At 50.0% G+C, this 20,193-nt stretch overlaps 1 protein-coding gene across 6 annotated transcripts in view; it reads left to right on the top strand.

Annotated features, from left to right (window-relative positions):
* Positions 1-20,193, top strand: part of CSMD2 (CUB and Sushi multiple domains 2) — a 602,474-nt gene that overhangs the window by 184,798 nt on the left and 397,483 nt on the right. For all 6 annotated transcript variants that reach the window (XM_045035511.1, XM_023258438.2, XM_023258437.2 and 3 more), the window contains exon 4: positions 16,577-16,771. In XM_045035511.1, the coding sequence (XP_044891446.1) occupies positions 16,577-16,771 (195 nt within the window). The remainder of the gene's footprint in view (positions 1-16,576; positions 16,772-20,193) is intronic.

The following is a 20,193-nucleotide window of genomic DNA, read 5'->3' as shown; positions in this document are numbered from 1 at the left end:
GTGCTGTGGGACAGACAGAACCAGTCAGGGCCTGGGGTCATATGAGAGAAGCTGGTCTTAGCAGCAGGGGTGATGAGGTCAGACCACCGAGAATGGCAGGCTAGGCTATGATGGTCAAAAACACCAAACTTTCCACGGCTCAGAAATTAGAAGTTTATCTCCTGTTCATGTGTCAGTCCTGGGCAGGTATTCACTTTGGTGGGGCAGCCCTCCTCCACGTGGCCATTCAGGGATGAAGCCTCCTTGCATCCCAGAGACCCACCATCCCCTGGGGTTTGGCCATCCAGCCAAGGTGGAAACTGTGTGGAGGATCTTACAGGCCTTAGGTCACCTTCGCCCAATTCCATCGAAGACAGCCCACCTGCAGGGAATCTGGGAAATGTCATCTAGCTGTGTGCCCAAAAGAAAGAATGAATTTTGGTGAACATCTGGCTTTTTTTTTTTTTTTTTTTTTGCCGCATGCAGCCAATTCAACACTTTCAGATGCCTACCGTCTTAGGAAATGTCTAAAGAACAGAAGTAAGTTCAGTAAAGAGGGGCTTATGATGAGTATTCAGCAGCCGATCTCACAGAAGTCTAAGTAGTACATGAAGGTTGCCATCCATCCACTCATTTATTCATTCATTTGTGCAAACCAATAGTTTTTAAGTGTGTTGGCCACTGTGTGATGTGCTGGGATACAAACGTGAAAATGTCAGACAAAGTCTCCCCATGTGGCCCACCTCATCGTGGGAAGAGGGGAATAAACAACAACAAAAACAATAAGAACACATAAAATGATTACATGTGGTGGTTAGTACTCTGTGGGTAACATAAAAGGTGGTGAGACAGAGAATAATTGAGGTCGGATTAGGTGTCAAGGAGGTCTCCCAGAGGAGGTGACATTTGAGGTGACATACGGTGGATGAGCATGAACGAACCATGCGAAGCAAAGGCCAGAGAACTTGTGGGCCAGGGAAAGTTGTGCAAAGGCCCTGAGACAGAAAAGAGCTTGATGTACTTCAGAATCACCCGCCCCGCTGCTGTCATCCTTATCCACATCTCTTAACCCTTTCCTCTGTTACTTTTCCTCTGTTTAATTCTGCTGGCTCTCTAGCAGGACCCCCAAATTCAGTGGCTCTCTTTCTTCCCTTTCTGGCCTAAGCTCTTAGCAGCCCTTAACACATTGCGGACGATGTTGTCATTCTCAAGGTCCTCTGGGGCACCAGAACCCTCTTGGTCCAGCCATCCCTCTTTGTACAATCTTCCCAGGTCCCTGCTCTTGTTCTCTGTGCCTTTGCTGCAGGGGCCTCCCCATCAGCTCCTCATTCAGGGTCTTCACGGAGGTGAGTGCAAAGCACCTGGGACTACTTGACTTCCTGGAGGAGAAAGACAATGCTTCCCAGAAGTGACATTTGAGAGAAAGTGACACTCAGGCTGAGTCTTGAAAGGTTGAGTAGAATGTTTGTTGCCAGATGAGGAGGGACAGAAGACTACTTCACAGAGGGGACCGCAAATGCAGAGATCTGGGAGCATGAAGGGCCCTAATGGAGGAGTCAGGGAAGGACAGGTGACAGGGGTGTGCATGGTTGGTGTGGGGGAGAGAACACCCGGATGGATGTCTGAGTCCGGATAATAAAGGACCCTGAAGGCCTTGCTAAGTAAGAAGCTGACCATTAGCTCTGCCATTCTCAAGGAGCCACAGGAAGCTTAAGAAGGGTGACCAGATTTGTTTCATAGGCAGGAAGGTGTAGAAGCAGAGTGGAGGATTGGAGAAGGGAGAGAGGGGGGCAGGGAACCCGCAGAGGGGGCTGGGTGGGTAGGTGGGAGAAGACCTGGGAGGAGATCCGTTTTTCTCAGCAGTCAGGAATGTGAGGCGCCAGCATAATGCCTGGCACAGAGTGGGCCCGCAGGTGTCGTCTCCTCATCTCCTCGTGGAGCTACAGCCTGGGGCGGGTGCTCTGTAGTTTCTGAACGAAAGGTGCATGACCTTCAGAGTGTAAGCACTAGCAGGGCAGGAAGGGTGCTCACCGTTGGAGCCCCAGCACCACAAGGGTGCAGAGGCGTTGGTCGGATGAGTGAATGGGTGTGCGAGCGGCTCCTGCAAGCCAGCGTGCCTCTTGAGCAGCTGACAGTGTGGAATGACAGAGTCTCGTCACTTTGCTTGAGGGTGAGCAGAGAGAACGAGGCCTGTTCTAGACCCCCTCCAGCCCTGGAGATGCCTAAGGATTTGAGGGTGTGGAGGCCAGAGACCCAACCCATAGCAGGCAGGAATCACGGTGGGTCACACTCAGAAGCAGGACAAAGGGGAACTCCCGAGGCTCTGGGTGAAGCTGTGACACCAGGCTGTACGCAGTTAAGAGCTAGAATTGAGAGCTTGTCTGTCTTTGGGAAACAATCCCAGTGACAGTGATCGGGGACATCAGTTCTTTGGAGACATAGTGGGGGTCCGTGTGCTCTGGGGCCTCTCACCCCCTCCTTCTCTGAGTGGGAGTGAGAGCAGTGCTCTCCTGGGAGAAGGGACCCAGCTTCTTCTCCGTGTGCAAGGCACAGGACAGCTGCAGGCCAGGTCTGGAGATGGTTGAGACTCCCTTCATATCACTTGGGGAGGGGAGGGCTGGTAACTTCTGACCCTTGGGCCCTAGTTCCCTGGGGCTGGCAGCAGTCGGGCTTTGCTGTGAACACTGGGTCTTGCCTCGCTGTGCCAACCATGGTGTTCTCAGCTCTGTCTCCCAGCCCCCCATCGTCAGCAGGCTTTCATATGATTCACCTGTCCCTGCACATACCCACATGTTACATGCATACACAAATTTCATATCTCCAGTCTCTGGATGTATCCACATATGTAACACCAGCACACGAGTGCACTCGCATAGACTGTGGAGAGACGGTATTCTTGTTCACACACACACACACCCTGTGGCGGAGGAAATATAAGGGGGTGAGTGTCGCTAGAGCATTAGGTGTGAGAAGAGACCTTGAGTGCTAAGGTTGGAGACATGGGTGGGGCCAGCTTTTGAAGAACATCAAGTGACATTTGAGGGAGTATGAATCCCACGTGAGTGATGGGAGCCACCAAAGGGCTTTCACAGGGAAGCGACGTGACCCTATCAGCTTGCTGGAGAATGGGCTGGATTGGGGCAAGTCTAAAGACAGAACAGGGAGGAGGGGACTGTCTCTAAGTCCCTGAGAAGAAGGTGGTATGGGGGAGGTGACCCTGAGGCCTCAGCAGAGGGGTGTGGAGGAGGGACGGATAGGAGAGAGGAAAGCAAACCCCTTCCAGAGACTGACGTGGGAGGTTCTGGTGAGGGCGGCTGGACAGACCAGCCAATCCGGGGGACAGGTGGGTTTGGGGCAAGGACAGGAGTTCACTTGGTCCAGGTGCAGCTGGAGGTATCTATAAGACCTCCACTTGGAGAAGCCTGAAGGTGGTAAGACGTAGGGCCTTGAGCCTGGAGAAGATCTGGGCTGGGACTTTGCAGACAGATGAGGAGTCAGCCACGCAAGGGACAGCTTGGAAAACAGGAACGTGCTATGGGGGCTGCATGCTCCTGGCCACATGCCAGCTCCTCTACCTGGAATATCCTGCCTTCTCTGCCAAGACCATACCTAATGCCTCTTCCAGGAAACTCCTCCGAATTATTCCTTCCCAGCATCCCTGAGGCTGTGTGCCACTGGCTGGGGCAGCAGAGTGCAGCCAAGGAGAAGGGGGGCAGGGGGCAGGGTGGGGCAGGGTCCTGGGCCAGTGTCTGTCACCTCCTGGGCCCCTGTGTTGTCTGCATTTCCCTAGTTACTTTGGAGCTGGGTAGGACCACTCAAATTCTTCTGTTTCTTTTTTTAAGTAGGCTTCACTTTCAGTGTGGAGCCCAATGCGGGGCTTGAACTTACAACCCTGAGATCAAGACCTGACCTGAGATGAAGAGTCAGACGCTTGACCCACTGGGCCTCCTAGGCGTCCCCAGAAACTATTCTTACTAGGATCTAGGGGAGGCCTATCAGACCGGCAGCAGACTAGAAGCAGGCGAAGCAGGCCCCTGCTCGGCTCCGTAAAAGTGGTATCGGTCCAAGTGATACCGCCTGCCTGGCAGAGCCACGTTTCTCCTCTTCCAGGTCCTGGGGCCCATCTGCTCTCTCCAGCTACTGTTCCAGCTTATTCTCTTTCTTTCAGCTCTGGCCTCGCCCACACCACCCTGGCAACCTCTCCCAGGGAGCTCCTGGAACTTCTGTGTAATCACATCCCAAATTTATTGAGCATTTGCTATGTGCCAGACACTGAGAGAAGTGCTCAGTCTGGATGATCTTACTTAATCCTCTCAGCAGCTCTCTGAGCTGGGCGCAGTGATTATCCCCATTTTATTGGCAAGAAAACTGAGGTGCAGGGTGGTGAAGTAACTTGCTCGGTAAATAGCAAGGCAGGGATTTGAACCGGAGCCTTCTGTCTCCAGGGCCCCCTCTCCTCGCCAATGTGCTCTGCTAACTGTTATAAATTAGCTGCCAACCTGCAGCCGGAGGGCAGGTGAATTCACAGCCAGGTCTGTGGGACGCCAGCACCATTCTCCAAGCCATGATGCTCTGTACCTGCCTGACCCCGACAGCCTCACTGCCCACCTCGGGGCTTGTGGTCTGCACCAGCGGCCGCTCGAACCACCTCCACAGCTGAGTCTGCATCCCCGCCTCACTCCTGCCTTCCAGTCTGCCTGGATGACAACAACTTCGACACAGGAGCCAGGCAGGCCCTGTGAGTGGGGGATGGTGACCCTGGCTTCCAAGAGGTGCTCTGCTTGTAGGAGACATCTGTCAGAAAGTGTTAGTCACCCGCAAAAGCTTTGCAGAAGTGGATCTTTATTTGTTATTTTTTTTAAGTTTATTCATTTTTGTGAGAGAGAGAGAGAGAGAGAGCGTGTGCGCACGAGTGGGGGAGGGGCAGACAGAGAGGGAGACCGAGAATCCCGAGCAGGTTCCGCACTCTCAGCACAGAGCCTGATGCGCGGCTTGAACTCATGAACCGTGAGATCATGACCTGAGCCGAAATCAAGAGTTGGACGTTTAACTGACTGAGCCACCCAGGTGCCCTAGATCTTTATTTTGATACATAGGTTGTTTATGTGTGTGTGTGTGGGGGGGTGTTGTGTCTATTATCATACGTGTAAATGCAAGAGCTACGTGCAGATGTGTTCTGGGTTGGTCTGTTTTTATATATGCATGTTTGAATATGAGAGAGAGAGGATGTGTGTGTGTGTGTGTGTGTGTGTGTGTGTGTGTGTGTGTGTGTGTAAAGGAGAGCACTTGAATGGATTTGTGCATATTGGATGTGAAAGTTCACCCGTATGCCTGAGTTACATGTAAGAGATCGTGGGGTCCAAGTAACGAGCTTCTCCAGGGCAGAGACAGTTCTAACTCCTGTAGGGCCTAGATGGGTGGTCTCTACCTGCACAGGGGGCTCCATGAAGCCTTTGGACTTAGGGCTCCAGAGATGAGCAAAATTGAACAGACAAGCAAGAGGCAAGGCCCTTCCTTTCTTACTGTGCCTGATTCTCAAGCTGCCAAATGTCCACCAGGCACCATCTTCGGCCCTGTGGGGGGCACCTGTGGGCAATGGGGCCTTCAAAGCAGACTTCTCAGCCGGCAAGATGGCCCCATGCCTCCCTGCCCTTCTCCACCGCCTCACTGTCACACAGCAGCTGAGGAGGGGGTGTGGAAGTCATGTGGACTGGAAGGACGTCCCAGCTTCCCCAGTTGCTAGTTGCGTGAATGTGAGCAGGTTACCCTCTGTGAGCTCAATTTCCTGACCTGTGACATGGGGATCGTGCCCATCTCACAGTGTTGTTAGAGGGTTAAACGAGACGGGGTTGACTGTACAGTTAGACCACAGAAGTGGTCAGAAAGCTCTGGGCCCACTGATGGAGAGAGGAGGGCTCACAGACCCGCGTGGGGACTCAGACGCAGTGTTTCATCAGCATCCTGGGGTCACTGTATCTGCCATCTCCTGCAGAAGGCATGGGACATAGGGCGATGACAGTGAGTAGACACCTCCCTTCTCAGTCGAATTCTTCTTAGAAAGAGGGAAACCAAGGGGTCCAGAGCCTTTCGAATATTGTGCCTTCTTCCAGTGGGATGCAAGCTAAATCATTTCTTGCCTTAAGATAAGAGAGGCTGTGAGGAATGCTGGGGATTCCCAGGCCCTGGACAGGGAGCCATATGCAGGAAATGGGGGCCCTGGGCTTCCAGCAGGGTATAGGGGACTAAGGCCCAGCCCTGGGGAGGGGGTTGCAAAGGTTAGGGAAGGTTCAAAGGAAAGCTAGGCCAAGGATACAGCCTAGTGGAATAGCCCCAGCCAGGGAGGGATGATCCCCACTGTGGGCAGCCTCCCTCAGGGTTATGAGCCCCAGTCGCCCTGCCGAGCCAGCTCAGGCCTCCCTGTCTTCAAGCTCCTTTGCCAAGATAGGTTCAGGATTCATGACTTCCTCTCTACGGCTGGGCAGGGCTGAGGGCCTAGCAGGGCTAACCCTAGCCGGAAATTTCTGGAAGTCCCAGCCCACCGGACCCAGGGTCATTCTGCCCCAGCCAAACAGAAGATATATCCTGCTGTAAAAGGCATCAAATGGAAGAAAAACCCTATACTTTGCCCTTTTATAACATATGCTGCATTCAGCTGGAGGTGATAAGTTTAATGCTTTGGTAAGAATTGATCCCACCCCTCAAAACTACTGACCAATAGAGCCCAGGAAACCTCAGGCCATCCCAGCTTCCGGAAGAACATAGGTTTGGCCCCCCCTTGTGCCAAAGGGGGATTATGTCTGTAAAAAAAAAAAAAAATTCATGTTAACCTGGAAAGCTCTATGCAAATGTCAGCTATCATTGCTGTAGTCATTTTCTGATGGTGATGATTAATAACATAAATAAAACAACTCGGGTTTATCTTATCTTAGACTCTAGCAATTCCCAAAATGTGTTCCATAGACCAATTCAGAAGTGAAGTGTTTCTGAGGGAAAACAAAAAAGGGAGAGGAGAGTTTCTGAAGTTAAATTTTGGAGATTCTGTTTAAGGTTACACAGGTTTCTCTCCTGAAGAACCTCTTGGATAAATTCATGACAATTGGTTTCTTCTAGAGGAGGGCGTTTCTGTAGTATTTCTGCAAAATCACTTGACCCACGGATTGCTTTTCTCATGGAATTTATTTCCCAGTGTTGTCTGGAACATACTTTGGGAAGCATTTCTCAGCTCCATTCTGTAGTTAATCAGATTTAGCCCCAAATTGCATATTTAGCTATTCTAAGTGTAACACTGACCGTATTTTGCAGCATTTCCCCCACAGGGCACCACTGATTCTCCATGCGTCGCTATATCCAGACAAGTTTCAGAGTCCCTGTGCTCGGGTGTCGTGGGGTGTGGAGGGCTGGGCGGGGAGTGACGTGGCTTGGGGCCGCGGAGATCCACAGAGGCTGATCACGGAGGACCTTGTGCCAGCCTAAAGCTGCTCATCAGAGGGGCTGAGGCTTGCCACCGGCTCTAGAAGCAGAAGGACATGTTGGTGCGTAGTAACACAGGCTGGAGCGTCCCTTGGGGAGTGACTGGGGGAAGAAGTGGGTAACACAGTCCACTGATCCTCTGTAATCCTGCTGCACCTCAAAATGATGTAGGCCCCACCCTGGGAGGCTCTGAACTTCCCCATCCACAGCCTCTCTTTTTTTGTTTGGTGTTGTGTTCTCTAAAGGCAGGGCTACCTCTCTCCTTTGCGTCTTCCCCATTTTTCCAGAGAGATCCCTGGTGCCTTCAGAAGCTGAAGTCATTGATGTGGAGGCAACTTCCCCCCTCTGGGACAGGGTTGCCAAAACTGGCAAATTAAAATACAGGGTGCCCAATCAAATTTGAATCTCAACTAACAAATACTTTTTAGTGTAAGTATAACCCAAATGCTGTGTGGGGTATACCTATGCTAACGAAACTATTTGTTTCTCTGAAATTCAGATTTAACTGGGCATCCTTTGTTCTAACCTGCAACTCTATTCTGGGGCATAGGATGTAGCCTTTTCAGTAATGCTTCTAAAGCATGTCAGGTGAAAGTGAGGAGGCCATGGGGTCCTGTGGTTACAAAGTGCCAAGGAGAATTCCACACTGTCAGCCCCTCTGTGGCCTCTGCTGGTGGGAGAGTGGATGGGTGGACAGCCTCAGCTCATCGGGATGGGGAGAGGGGGCCAACAAGGATTTGAGTGGGTGTGGGTCAAGCATGCTGTAGGTCTGGCAGCAAGAGGAACTGTGTAGGGGCCCAGAGCACTGGCTCCATGCTGGGAAAGCAGGCTTGAAGCTGGGGAGATCAAGGTTACCACCTGACGAAGGACACAGCACTGTGGCCAAATGGCGCGAGTTTCATCCCTAGCCCTGATCCCAACCAGCAGTCTGACACTGGGTCACAATGAGCCCCGCTGTTCCTCATCCCCCAGCTCTCAAAAGGGGACAGCCATGGTTCCTCTGTCAGGGGAAGATGGAATAGAACAGCCCAGATAAAGTGCTGAGCGGAGGAGCGCCCGGGCTCATATTAAACATCCAAATGGTGACCGTAACTATCATTACAATTAGCCGTGCAACTTTTTGGCTCTCTCAGTTTAGCTCTTTTTCCTACAGTGGGGTTCATGGATGCCAACCTAAAGAGTAGCATGAAGACTGGGGCACCTGGGTGGCTCAGTCAGTTGAGCGTCTGACTTCGGCTCAGGTCATGATCTCACAGTTCATGGGTCCGAGCGCCACATGAGGTCTCAGCTGTCAGCGCAGAGCCCTCTTTGGATCCTCTGTCCAGGCCAACCCCCCCCCGCCCCTCTCCCACTCATTGTCTCTCTCTCTCAAAAATAAACATTAAAAAAAAAAGACTAAGATTAAGTCTGATTTTAATGGGAAAGAGTGGAGACTGAACATAGGCAAGCCCTTCCCTGAAGCCAGCACAGTGCCACCTGTTTCCAGGGCCAAACTGAAAGGGAAGGGAAATGTGACTTTGGTCTCAGTCCTCGGGTGCTTACTGCCTGTGTTTGCCCTGCCCACTTCCCACCGGTCACCTCTGTCCAGGGCTCTCACTTGCTTGGTTCACTCTCCTCCCTGCCCCTTCCCATCCTTGATGCCTAGTAAAAAAAAAAAAAAAAAAAAATCATACACTTGAGCTAAGGGCATAACTGAATACACACCAGTTCAGGACCGCCAAACTATGGGCTGGCTGCCTGTTTTTTTTTTAATTTTATTTTTAATGTTTTTATTTATTTTTGAGGCAGAGAGACAGAGCTTGAGCAGGGGAGGGGCAGAGAGAGAGAGAGGGAGACACAGAATCCAAAGCAGGCTCCAGGCTCCGAGCTGTCAGCACAGAGCCTGACGCAGGGCTTGAACTCACAGTCTGTGAGATCATGACCCGAGCCGAAGTTGGACGCTTAACCAACTGAGCCACCCAGGTGCCCCATGGCTGCCTGTTTCCTAAGTAAAGTTTTATTGACACATGTGTTGTCTGTGGATGCTTTTGCACGACAGTGAAAGAGTTGAATCATTGAGAAAGAGACCATAAGGCAAGGCCAAAAATATTTTCTATCTGGTCCTCTACAGAAAAATAGTTTGCCAACCCTGCACTAGTTTATTGCTTTATATATATATATGCTAATATATAATGCATATTCTTATATTTATATTATATACATTATATATATGTACACATAGAAAATTCATTCAACACATTCCAACAAGACACCCTCTTCCTGCCAGGCATTAAGTCAAACACTAGATAAATAAAGAAGTCATTCCTGCCCCTCGGGGGAGTCCAGAGATGAAACAGGCACCTAAACAAACAATTACAGGCAGGCTCAGCTCCTGCTTGGAAGCCAGGGCGTTGTAAATGAATGGATGAATGAGTTGCAATGTCATATGACAAGTGCAGGAATTAAATAAAGTGCAACTAAAATTCCAACATAATTCCATAAGTGGGATCCAAAAATTCCCAATCATGTAAGATGTGGGACATGAGATCACAAAATGAAGAGATGACCGGGGCAGTGATGGGGGGTGGGGGGGGGGACCCTCTGTAGTTAATGGGCTGGGAGTTCCGGGATTCTGGGAGCCAAAGGCCAATGGCGTTATGCTTGGATGCTTGGATTTACATTCTATCACGATGTGTTCTCCTGGGATTTTACAGTTTCTACAAGACACGAAGGGTATCAAGGAGGGCTTCCCAGAGAAAGTGACATTTAATGTGGCTTTGAAGGATGAGTAGGAATTTTCCAGATGGGAAATTTGAGAGAAAAGCAAGATGTGCCTAGGGTGCCTGTGGTTTAGAATAGCCATAGTGGAGGGGATAAGATTGGGGGGACCAGGAGATAAAGCAGAAGCTGTTGGCAGGGGCCGCCTCACGGAAGGATGGGGCTGCATGAGCCCAAGCTTTAATTTATTCTGACAGCAATGGGAAAGCTCTCACAGTTTTCTTTTTCTTTCCTTTCATTTCTTATTATTAATTTTTCAAATCATTATTTATTCTTGTATTAACCAAGCAAAGACCAGAGGGCTTGCATTCGCCATTGCTTGGTGGTAGGGAAGCCTTTTTGACACATGTGTCCCTGATGGGGTGTGAACAAGGCAGGGCCGTGGTGAATTTGCCGTTCTGGAATGCTCACTCCAGCAGCGGTGAGGAGGTCAGAGTGGGGTGCAGAAGTCCAGGGCAGGGATGATGAGGAACGACAAAGGAGAGGGAAGGCTAGGGCAAGTCTGATTTATGGAGCACAGCAAAGTCCAGGAGCGAGGCCAGGCTTGCTGCCCCCAGAAGTCAAAGTCCAGCCATAAGAAAGGCCCTGGAGATTGAACAGTTCACAGCTCAGAGAGGTAAACCCAACAGCCTTAATGGAATAACCAACATGAATAGGTTACTGTGAGTGGTTGTCAATCTCAGTTCCACGTTGCAGTCACCTACATGAACCCAAGCTCTACCTCTGATTCAGTAGGCTGGGGGCCAGGCATCAGTATCTTTATGAAACTCCCCACATGACCCTGATGCTGAAGGTTGCAAAAACTGCAAACAAAAGCCGAGAGAACATGCTCACGGTGGAGGGCTTACACCCGGCACTGGTCAGGGAGGGGCCTGACGGGACAGGGCCCTGTGAACTCGTGGGCGGCACACCCCATCCGAGGCCCTGGTGTCCTTGCCTTTGTTTGATTGACAGGCAGCAGGCAATGGACAGGACCAGGCTCTGGTTGACGCCCCAAGACCTCCCCGAGGAGAACGAGTGTAAGTCCTCTATGACGATGTCTCAGGATATACCAGCCACTGTGGACTCGGTGGAGTTGTCAGTGCAAGCACTGCCTAGTGAGGATGCGAAGGGCTCAGCTGCCAGGAACTGCTGTGGAAACCCAGCCTTCCCCCGCAGCGAGCCATGTGGCCTCGAGTAAATGGCCCGGCCTCTCTGGCGATCATGCTCATCTCCACAAGGGATAATAATAGCATCTCTCTCAATGCATTGTTGGAAGGATTAAATAAGGTCATTAAGTCATTCAATAAGCTTTTATCAAAGTATTAGTATACATGAGGTGCGGTGTTCTAGGAACTGGAACACAGAAGTGAACAAAAGAGACTACAAACTGTCTTTGTGTAGCTTACATAGTACCAGGGTGAGACAAAGAATATTAAATGTATCAAATATGTAGTGTGTCAGATGGGAGGAGAGGAAGTAGAGACAGCGAGTGTACCCGCTTCTCTGACCACAAAGCACATGGCACTGAGGATAGCACATAGTAAGTGTGCAATAAACTATGTTTACAAGGCCAAACAGCTAAAAGCAAGAGAGTTATAAAGAATAACTAAGATCAGGGTGCCTGGGTGGCAGAGTCGGTTAAGCGTCTGACTTCAGCTCTGGTCATGATTTCATGGGGCGTGAGCTTCAGCCCTGCGTTCAGCTCTATGCTTACAGCTCAGAGCCCAGAGTCTGCTTCAGATTCTGTGTCTCCCTCTCTCTCTGCCCCTCCCCCTCTCATGCCCTGTCTCTCTCTGTCTCTCAAAAATAAACATTAAAAAAATGTAAAAAAAAAAAAAAAAAAAAAAAAGAATAACTAAGATCATGTGTGATGCAGAAGTAGGTACCCAGAAGATAATGGTTTTTATTCCTCCCTCCTCTGACTGCCCACTAACCCTCAGTCACATACGTGCACACACACACACACACACACACACACACACAATGCCATCTCCTTTTTCCATGTTGAGGGTTGTGGGAAATGCACTCCTTCTCTCTGAATCTTTTTTTCCCAGCCATCCTGCCACTTAGTATCAACCGTATGGCCATGGAGATGAAACAAGTGACTTGATGGAAGATAAGAAATCAAAACATATGGAGGGTGCTTGTCCAGAGAGCATAAATGACTCTTCATTATAATATGGGAACTAAAGTCTCAAATTAAAAATAAAAGAAGGCACGGTGTAGCTTTTGCTGCACTCCAACCACAGAGGAGATTCATTGTCATACAATCACTGAGAATATTATATTGATTGGCAAGAGCCAGGCTTTGTAGAAGGGACAGAATTCCCCACAGCTAATCTACAATGGAATTGTTCAATGTCAGGCACAGCTTTAATAATATCGTTCTGGACTGCGTTGGATGTAAATATCCCACTCTTCATTTTGTGAGCAATCAAAGGGAAGTTTTATAGATGGGAGAGCATGAACAGCTATAATATCTGTGCCAAAAAACACACGGACAAAATAAAAAAAAATCAAAGAATGCCTCACCTAGAAAGGCTTGTTGCTTTGTAGCTTATCTCCGATCTCCTCTGTCTGTCCAGCAAGTTGCACATCAGATACATTACAAAAGCCCACACTTTAAATGTTGCCCTTGACATTATTAAAAAATACCGGGTTAGTAAATCAGACTGGAGAAAAAAACCAGACTATTAAATCTGGACAGTCAGGTAATCACCCTTCATCTTGTCGCAGCACCTACAATGGTGGAGGGGGGAAGGGAACTCTGGTTGATTAAGCACCCACTGTATGGTGGGTGCTCTTAGTATCACAGTCCATTTAAGAGTGCTGAACAATGGAGCCAAAAAGACTGAGATTCACAGCCCAGCTCTGCCATTTTCTAGCTGTGTGGCCTGGAGGAAGTCACCTAAACTCTCTGTGCCTCAGTTTTTTGCATCTATAAAATGAGGATAATAGTTATCCCACGGGAATCGTTTTGAGGACTAAGTAAAATACATTTGTAGCCCAGGGCCTGAAACATACCAGGAACTCAATAGCAGGTGTTATAGATCTGGTTTTACTTACTGTGCACAACAGCCCTGCTCTAGGTTGAATTGTCTCCCCCAAAAGATCTATGAAGTCCTAAAACACCTAGTAGCTATGAATTTGACCTCATTTGGAAATAGGGTCTTTGCAGATGAGGAAGTGAAGATGAGTTCCTTAGGGTGTATCTCAATCCCGATCCAGTATATTGGTGTCCTTATAAAGAAGTGAAATTTGGACATAGAGAAACAATGCCAAGTGAAGACAGAGGATGGGAGTGAAGCATCTATAAGCCAAGGGATACCAGAGATTGCCAGAAAACCACCAGAAACTAGGGAGACTCAAAAATTTCCCATAGACTTCTAAACCTGCATATTGTCAGACAATAAGAATCTGTCTTTTTTTTTTAAGCCACCCAGTTTGTGGTACATTGTTACAGCCCTAGGAAACTAACACAATACCCCCCATGGGAAGGAAAAGTATCCTTATTTTTAGATGAAGAATTGAAGGGCAGAGGTGACAATTACAGCTCAAGATCACTCAGCTAGAGGTGGTTCAGTTGAGAGTGGAATCCACACCTCTCTGAGCCCAACATCTGCCCTCCCGCCTCCTTCACCGTGTGGCCTCTCAGGAGCGGCGCTCAAGATAAAAAAGGAGGTGGTGTTGGGAACGAGCCCCCATTCATCACACCCAAGTCCCAGTGGAGGTGCCAGGTCAGAGTGGTCTGATTACGAACAGCTCATTAAGTAAAGAGCAGTGAGTGTTTGAGAGTGACTTTTTAGAAAGAATCGACTTTTATTTATAGTGACGTTCCAGTCATTAATTTCGAAGGAAGAAAGCCCAAAGCAGAAGCAGGTTCATTAAAAATTTGACATTAGTAATTTAATTAAATTGGGTCTTTGCGTCTCGTTGCGGAAAATGGAACGTTAGTTCTACACCAGTTCTCAGCCCATTTCCCCTGGTTGGCTCCCTCCCCTCACCTTAGCTTGCTTTCTTCTCCAAATGTTTACCTGACCCGCCCCTCCAACCCCCTGACACTCACAAACACACACATATCACAGTCGCTGCCTCCGTTGCTGCAAGCCAGTAGCACGAGCTCATGGGAAAGGCCAAGGAGGCGGGATCACGGGAACACCCGAGGAAGCCAGCAGCATGGGATCACGGGAAATGCTAAGCTGGGCTAGTGGACAGGTTGATGGAGGTAATCCTTTCATCTGGGTCATCTCACCCGGTAGAGGTGGAGAATGGACAGGGAGAGCTCTTCAGTCCTTGAGATAAGTCTCTCACAAAAACATAAGCCTCTTGAGGGCAGGGACTGGCTTTGTCTAGTTCACTGCTGTAGTCCCAGCACAGTAGGCCTGCAATGAGTTTTCGTTGCATGAAGGAATTATTACATGAATAACTCCTCCCCACAACCAATGAATGAAAATGTAGTCACGTCCCTACGAGTGCCGGAGCATTGAGTTAGGCTCCCAGGGTACACCCTGCCCTCGTGACCCTATGGCCTGATGGAATAATGCATCTGCCGTTTTCTGAGCACCTACTGTGTGCCGGGCACTGTTGTCAGCCGTGCACCATCTATTATTTGTAACGCCCTCAGCCACTAGATATTATTGTTCTCCTTTCGCAGTTGAGGAACCCAAGGCTTAGAGAGGTCACAAGGCCACAGAATAAGACAGAGACAGGGCCGGGCTGCAGAGCCAGATCATGGTGATTCCAAAGTCTGCCATTTCTCTCTACACTATGCTTTCTCCTCCTGGAAGGGGAGGTTAAGAAGAGAGAGGGGCAGACTTCTTTTGGAGGGTTATAACATCAATGCTGGTAGAGAGGGTCCTGGAAGACAACAACGTGGTCAGGAAGAGGGCACAGCAAGGGCCTGGGAAGCCCTCTAGAATCCAGGCTGGCCACCTGTACTTCTTCGTCTTTACTTCTCATCCTTGCCACCCCTGCCCTCTTGTTTCAGGCTGCCTGAGCTCCTAGATTATTTCTGGCCTCAGGGTATTTGCACACGTTTCCTCTTCCTGGAACACTCTTTGACCTAGCTAATTCTTACTGATCTCTCAGGATCCAGCATAGATGTCACCTCTTCCAGGAAGCCATCTCTGACTGCCCCACACTGGGTTTGGTTTCCTGCCTGGTCCCTATCACATCATAACATCTAAGATACCTTTAATTATGCACACTTCCCATTAAGTGTGGACTGGGAGCTCACATTCACATGTGTCATTCTCACTGTGTGCCAGGGTCTGTCCTAAGCACTTTCCAAATCTTAGCTCACTCAATTCTTACAAGTACCCCATGGGGGATGAAGGTGCCATTGTGGTCCCTGTCTTGCAAGTGAGAAGACTGAGGCACAGGGGTTACGAGACTTGCTCGGGAGCCCGCAGGTAGCAAGCCATCAGGCCAGGATGTGAACCCAAGTTCTCGAGTCTGTACTTCCCACCACCCTGCTTCACAGCCTTTCAGTGACACCTTAGCAAATCATCGCCTGGTGATGGACACGCACTTGGATGGCCCTCTGGGTGTGGCTGTGAGCCGCTGTCCCTGACCTGTGGGGACATCCTGGATTGGTAGGAGGTATGACTTTCAGGGTACAGGCAGTTCTAACTCTGGGGAGACAGGCAGAGGACTGGGGGAGCCAGGCCAGGTTGAATAAGTGACTTGGGCAGAGGAGCCACGCCCAGCCTCCCTCCTCAGACTGGCAGGTCGTGATGCTCTTGCACCCTCCGCGGTATCCTCTGGATAATGAGGCTACACGCACCGCTGGCCGTGACTGCTTCGGCTCTGGTCGCACGCGGAACATCATATTCTCCAGCTCCCCAGCTCCCCCTTTAAATGGCTCAGTCGGATCAGAGCTGGGGTTCTCGCCTTCCCACTCCTGTTCCAATGCTAACGACCCCTTCGACTCTCCCAAACCCGCTGGGCCAGAGTACCCCTCTGGCGGCCAGGGCAGAAGCACATGAAAGAAAGGACACTCGGTTTAATGAGCACCTACTCCATTCCATGCTCTGCGTCCCTTCCCTGGTCGTGAGAGGGAGGGTGGACTCTGAAATCAGGGCAAGCAAACCCAAGAGATTAAAGTGATTTCCCTGAGGCATCTCGAGTGTTGGGACAAACATAATCCACAACCATGGCTGAGCAGGAGAAGAGGCAGGAAACCTGGATGGCTGGCTATACGCTGCCAGTGTGGCTCCGCCTTAATGCCTGACAACTGACAGTATGGAGGGACTAGGCAGCCTTGAGAGGGCTGGCTCCTCTGCAGGAGAAACGAGACCCAGGGGGTGACCCGCCTGGGCGGGTGCTGTGCAGAAGCAGGTGTCAGGTCTCGAGCCCAACTCACAGGCTGTGTGTCTCCCTCTCACAGTTCTCCCCAGTCACACGTGTGGGAACCCCGGGCGGCTGCCCAACGGCGTCCAGCAGGGCTCAACCTTCAACCTCGGGGACAAGGTCCGCTACAGCTGCAACCCCGGCTTCTTCCTGGAGGGCCACGCTGTGCTCACCTGTCACGCTGGCTCTGAGAACAGTGCCACGTGGGACTTCCCCCTGCCCTCCTGCAGAGGTAGGTGGCTGGGGAGGGTCTGGGCGGGGTGGGCTGTGACTGGATGGGAGGCGGGAGCTTCCAGTGGGACCTGATCTTCAGTGGGGAAACTACACCATGCACTCCAGCAAGGCCTGGGGTGCTTGCTATGGGGAGCACATGTCTGGGGGCCACCAAGGGTGCTCAGGGTCCCCAGCTATTCTAGAGGCTTCTCAGCCTCACTTGACCTTCTAGCCCTCAGGTGTGCACTCCCTCAATCCTCTACCCCTACATCAACAAACTTATTTTTAGCCAGTCTGCCCTTCTGTCTAGAAGAAACATCTTTTGTTTTCCATTACAGAGAGTCTGTCCTGTGCATGGCTCTCCCCAGCTGCTTTTGTTCTTACTGACCCCACCCTGGTGATTAGTCTTTTCTCTTTCCTATAAATTCAGCCTCCTCCCTGTTTAATGGGGTCTTAGCCTCCAAATATGCTCAAAACCTGTTTACCCCAACAGCCCCCTCAAAACCCACTACCTCCCTTTGGTGCTATATCAGCCTTAGCCTACCAGCTATGATGGCCCAGCTTATCCTGGTTTCCCTGGGATTTTCCCCATTTTTAGCTCTGAAAGTCCCACATCCTGGAAATGCCCTAAGTCCCAGGCAAACCGGGATAGTAAGTCACCCTCTTCCGAGCCTATTTCTTTTTTTTTTTTTTTTAGCATTTATTTATTTTTGAGAGACAGAGAGAGAGAGAGTGCGAGTGGGGGAGGGGCAGAGACAGAAGGAGACACAGAATCCGAAGCAGGCTACAGGCTCTGAGCTGTCAGCACAGAGCCTGATACGGGGCTCAATACATGAACCTCGAGATCATGACCTGAGCCAAAGTCGGATGCTTAACTGATTGAGCCACCCAGGTGCCCCTTCCCAGCCTGTTTCTTATTGCCCCTCCACCCCATCATAACTGAGTTTATTTCTAAAGTAATTCCCATTCCTGTAATCTGATGATAAAAATAACATATGATCATTTCTAAATGATCTTATAAAATACGGAAAAGGGTAAAGAAGAAACAAAATTTACCCATTTTAATGATGATTTTTCAGGTATTTCCTTCTCATCTTCTAACACACACCGCAGTACGCATATATTATGAATATGTGTATAATTGAGATTATCATGCATGTAGATTTTTTAAGCCACCTTTCAATGGCTGTGACATTGCACTGTAGCATTTCCCCAGGCCACCAGGAACACCTAGCATCTCAAAAGCTCAGTCCAGCCTGGTCTCTCCCCCAACTTCCCATTTACTCCTCTGGAGACTGGCCTTTGGCCCCAATATTCTGCATCATGTTGCCAAATCAGATGGGAATTGGTTTGGCCCTGATATTTCTTGACCTCTCAACAGCCCTCTGCACTATTGACCACTCTTTTCTTCTTGAAACTCTCGTCTTTAAATTGTATGGATCCCAGAACACTCAGATATAGGTCTGGGGGGGATCGTTTCAAGGAGTTGAGAAATGATTGGAACATGTAGCTCCCTTTGGGTTCAAGCTTTGCCTTTCTCTTAGAGGCAGGTTTTCTGTAATTACTATCCAAAGACCAGCTTGAGGAGACAAGCTCCCCACTCCCGCTATAAGTGTATACCCTTTTTACTACCTACACCAGAGGTGGAAGATACTTGGCACATAGATCTCTTCCCTTGCTCCCACTGCAATGGCAGACATGATTAATTGACCCCAGCACCCTTTCTTGAGCTCACACATGGCAGTGAATTCCTTCCTATGAACAGCCAATCCACAACCAGTCAGTGTGAGTTGCCATCTGCCTCCATGGTTGTTTACTCCTCTTCAGCCATGTTGGCCTGTCTTGGTGGAACCCAAGGGAACTAGAATCTCCCTTCTCGCCTTCCTAAGTCTTCTCTTAGGCCCCTTTTCTAACTTAGGATGTGCTTCTCATCACATGGTTGGTATCAGGAATGACCAAACCCATCGGGTGAGACCTTGGCCCCTCCACACCGGTGTGTGGCCCTGAGTGGCCAACCACGGCTAGAAGCTGCTGTCTCCACTCCTCTTGGAGCATCCCTACCCGCCCCCTGCCCAGAGGGTGCCACCGTTGAACACTCTGACCTTCCAAGGAGGGGTGTCAAGAGTCGTGACATGGTAATAGAATATGAAACCTGATAGTAAATGGAATCAAGTGTTCTAGTTGCGAAACAAAACCCACAATTCTCTTTCCTCCCACAACACTATAAATACCATGCTCTTTTAATATGGAAATGAAAAACAGAGGTAGCCCAAGAGTCAGGGGCAGAGGGGCTGTCATCCATTCTGTGCAATATACTTCACGTCAATACCTACCTCAGTAAGGTGGAAATCCACAACTCCGCCCAGTGTCTTCAGGGATCTTCGTCAGCTTCAGCTCTCTCTGAACCTGGAGCTCGACCGCCATGCCTCAACTCCCTAGGTTCTGCTCTGCTAACTTAGGTCAGGAACTTGGCCTATTTTTCTTCCATTTCTTCCTGTCCTGGGGGAAAAACAAAACAAAACAAAAAGGACAACCCACTGATAAAGGTGTTTGCATGCAGCGCGGCCTTTATTGAAGGTTTGTGGCAACACAGGGAGTCTGCATCCCAGCAAAGCAAATGGCTTAAAATGAAAGTCTGAGCAATCATGAGCCTCCAAAGCTTTTGGCCCCTTCTCCCTGGAAGCTTGTCCCTGGCTTCTGTCTTAGCAGCCTTAGACTTCCCTGAGCTCAGACATTGCCCCTCTCATCTCGTTGCAGCGTCCTCCACTTGGTGCCTCTTAACTTTGGCCTCGCTGTGGGACTTGTGTCCGCTTAGGCATAAGAGTCCCATTGCCCCTTGACTTGCCCTTTCCTGATAGAAGCATCCCTTCCCAGCCAAGCTATGTAGGCATCAGGTGGTATTGTCCTGAACAAAGAGAGCTTCCACCTGGAAGAAACTTGACTGGCTGTGAAAATACTTTTTTTTATTAATCCACTAGTAAAAGATAAGTGATAAGGGCGACCTCCTGGAGGCTTCCGTTGCTGGGTCGGCTCACTGTCCCCAGTCTAATGCCTGTGTGTCAGGGTGTGGGAGGCAGAGTGGGCTGGGGTAATGCTGCCTCCCCCCAGCACTCACGTCACAGCAGTGGCTCACGGGTGTGGGGTGCCTTTGTGGGGCACGACTGCCTCCCAAGCCTCTCTTCTTCCTCTTTTGGCCTCTTAGGTGATGACCATTCTTTCCCTTAAATGCTGGAGGGCTCAGCATGGCCTCATCTCTGGGAATATCTTACATCTCTTGGAACTTCTCATCTACTACATGGCTTCTAATTGTTGCAGGGAGGTGGCTCTTCAGTCTCTGTCCCCAGCCCCACCCTCTGTCCTATGCTTCAGGTCCACATGGGTCTCAGACTCTACTCAACATTCCCCGGAGAGTGCTTCAAATGGGGCACATCCAAAACCTAA

This window comes from Felis catus, chromosome C1 (genome assembly GCF_018350175.1).
Source record: "Felis catus isolate Fca126 chromosome C1, F.catus_Fca126_mat1.0, whole genome shotgun sequence".
NCBI classification, from domain to species: Eukaryota; Metazoa; Chordata; class Mammalia; order Carnivora; family Felidae; genus Felis; species Felis catus.
Note: the sequence above shows the minus strand (reverse complement) of the source record. Positions and strands in the feature narration are given on the sequence as shown.